Source organism: Borostomias antarcticus (assembly GCF_949987555.1).
Source record: "Borostomias antarcticus genome assembly, chromosome: 5".
NCBI lineage: Eukaryota > Metazoa > Chordata > Actinopteri > Stomiiformes > Stomiidae > Borostomias > Borostomias antarcticus.
The window spans coordinates 3,256,641-3,259,140 of record NC_140238.1 but is presented as its reverse complement, the minus strand read 5'-3'; the positions used below and the strand labels follow the sequence as shown (position 1 = coordinate 3,259,140).

The following is a 2,500-nucleotide window of genomic DNA, read 5'->3' as shown; positions in this document are numbered from 1 at the left end:
TGTGTGCAGTTAGTAGGGGTGTAACAATTTATCGTGCCACAATATATCGCCGATACAGATACGTCACAATACGTATCGTCAAGGTGAAAACAATATCGTGATATGTTTATTGTATATCGAGAAAATGCCCGAGGGGGAGAGCGGAGCGTCGAGGGGAGGGCAGAGCGTCGAGGGGAGGGCGGAGCTTCGAGGAGAGAGGGCGGAGCGTCCAGGGGAGGGCGGAGCGTGGAGGGCAGGGCGGAGCGTCGAGGGGAGGGCGGAGCGTCGAGGGGAGGGCCGGAGCGTCGAGGGGAGGGCGGAGCGTTGGAGGGGAGGGCGGGAGCGTGGAGGGGAGGGCGGAGCGTGGAGGGGAGGGCGGAGTGTGGAGGGAGGGCAGAGTGTCGAGGGGAGGGCGGAGCGTGAGAGGAGGGCGGAGCGTGGAGAGGAGGGCGGAGCGTGGAGGGGAGGGCGGAGCGTCGAGGGGAGGGCGGAGCGTCGAGGGGGAGGGGCGGAGCGTCGGGAGGGGAGGGCGGAGCGTCGAGGGGAGGGAGGAGCGTGGAGGGGAGGGTGGAGCGTCGAGGGGAGGGCGGAGCGTGGAGGGGTGGGCGGAGCTTCGAGGGGAGGGTGGAGCGTGGAGGGGAGGGTGGAGCGTGGAGGGGAGGGTGGAGCGTGGAGGGGAGGGAGGAGCGTGGAGGGGAGGGTGGAGCGTGGAGGGGAGGGTGGAGCGTCGAGGGGTGGGCGGAGCGTCGAGGGGAGGGCGGAGGTGTCGAGGGGAGGGCGGAGTGTCGAGGGGAGGGAGGAACGTCTAGGGGTGGGGTTTGGTTTCTCCTCACCTGAGTCCCGCTCTCGTACTCCGCGAAGTCCTCGGGAAATTGAACGGCCTCCTGTGGAGAATAAGGAGACGGTCAAGGATGTGGCTCAGGAGGGTAGAGCGGCTCGTCCAGTGATCGTAGGGTCGGCGGTTCGAATCCAGCTTCCTCCTGTCCACATGTGGAAGTGTCCTTGGGCAAGACACTGCCCCCCAAACTGCTTCCAATGATCCCAATGATCACCTTGCATGGCAGCTGCCGCCATTGGTGTGTGAATGTGTGTGTGAATGGGTGAATGAGAGGCCATTGTAAAGCACTTTGTATAAAAAGAGCTTTATAAGTGCAGTCAATTTACCATTACCATTTACCAATTAACAGAAAGACTGTGTCTTCTATACCTCTGTATGTCCTCTGTGTGTGTGTGTGTGTGTGTGTGTGTGTGTGTGCGCGTGTCCTCTGGGTTTGTGTGTGTGTGTGTATGCGTGTCGTACGTGTGTGTATGTGTGCGTGCGTGTGTGTCCTCTGGGTTCGTGTGTGTGCGTGCGTGCGTGTCTTCTGGGTTCGTGTGTGTGTGTGTGTGTGTGTGCGTGTGTGCATGTGTGTGTGTGTGCGTCCCCTCTCCTGGACTGACCGTGCGCAGCAGGCTGAGCACGGAGATGCGTTCTGACCGGTGGTCATCGGCCGGTAGGACATCTCAAACAGGATGATGCCCAGGCTGAACAGGTCCACCTTCTACAGGGACGGGGCGCACAAAGGGTTAACCACAGACACGCCCCTTCACCACATCACATGACGTTATTCAGCTGGAGATCAAGCAACGTTTACATCCAACAGGATCTGTATTTATACCCTCGTCTGGTTAGTCACTATTTCACGTTCTGAATTGAATTGACGCACTATTCTATAACATTTAGCTTGTAGCATCCAAGTTTGTACTTATATCTATGCCAAGCTAACCAGTTAGTATTATCCAATAAGGTTTATTCTAGCCTGAACATCAAACGCAGTCACCCCCCCCCGTTTTTCTGAAAACTCCCCGGATCTGCACGATTCATGTGACCCAATTGACAAAAAAAATGGCGATTGTAGCCGAAAGGCGACTAGTTTGCAAGTATGCACATCGCGTCTAACATCCCGAGGAGCTTTTATTTGTCCTACAGTACAACAAGCTACGGACGCCATGTTTGTGAGTGCTACACTACGCCGTTGGGAAAGATGAGGACATGTAATGAATTCATCCTCCATTCATTGGTTGTTCGGGTAGGTAAATACCAGGATGTTAAAGTCGCACTGAAACGGACGTTTGAGATCTAACTTCCGTAGTTTGACGTATTTCCGACGCAAACAAGCTATGAGGGGTGGGACATATGTTTAGAGGAATTTGATTGGAACATTGACAAGTCGATGGGTTTTAAGAACTTAAGACAGATTCGATAGAAGGAGAGCGTTGATTGACGGGTGGATGTCGTGAGATTATTGGCCCTAAAATCGAAGGTACCTGTTGTCATCATTGCACGTGACCTACCGTTTTCCAGGAAGTAAGAAATTATATACTTTGATATAAGATTACAACAAAAGTAGAATTTTGTAATTTATTTGGCATACATCGTTGAATAGGTGAACACTATGACCAATTATGAACCAAAATGGGACAGAATGCTTTTGTCATTTCTGTGTGACTTTAAATGGCTTACTTGATTATAGGTGGCTTT

The 2,500-nt window shown here is 53.8% G+C and overlaps 1 protein-coding gene across 1 annotated transcript in view; it reads right to left on the bottom strand.

Annotated features, from left to right (window-relative positions):
- The window catches only part of eif2ak4 (eukaryotic translation initiation factor 2 alpha kinase 4), a 38,361-nt gene that overhangs the window by 22,337 nt on the left and 13,524 nt on the right, over positions 1-2,500 (bottom strand). The window contains 3 exon segments of the mRNA XM_084438364.1: positions 813-863; positions 1,420-1,454; positions 1,457-1,520. Coding sequence (XP_084294490.1) covers positions 813-863; positions 1,420-1,454; positions 1,457-1,520 — 150 coding nt within the window.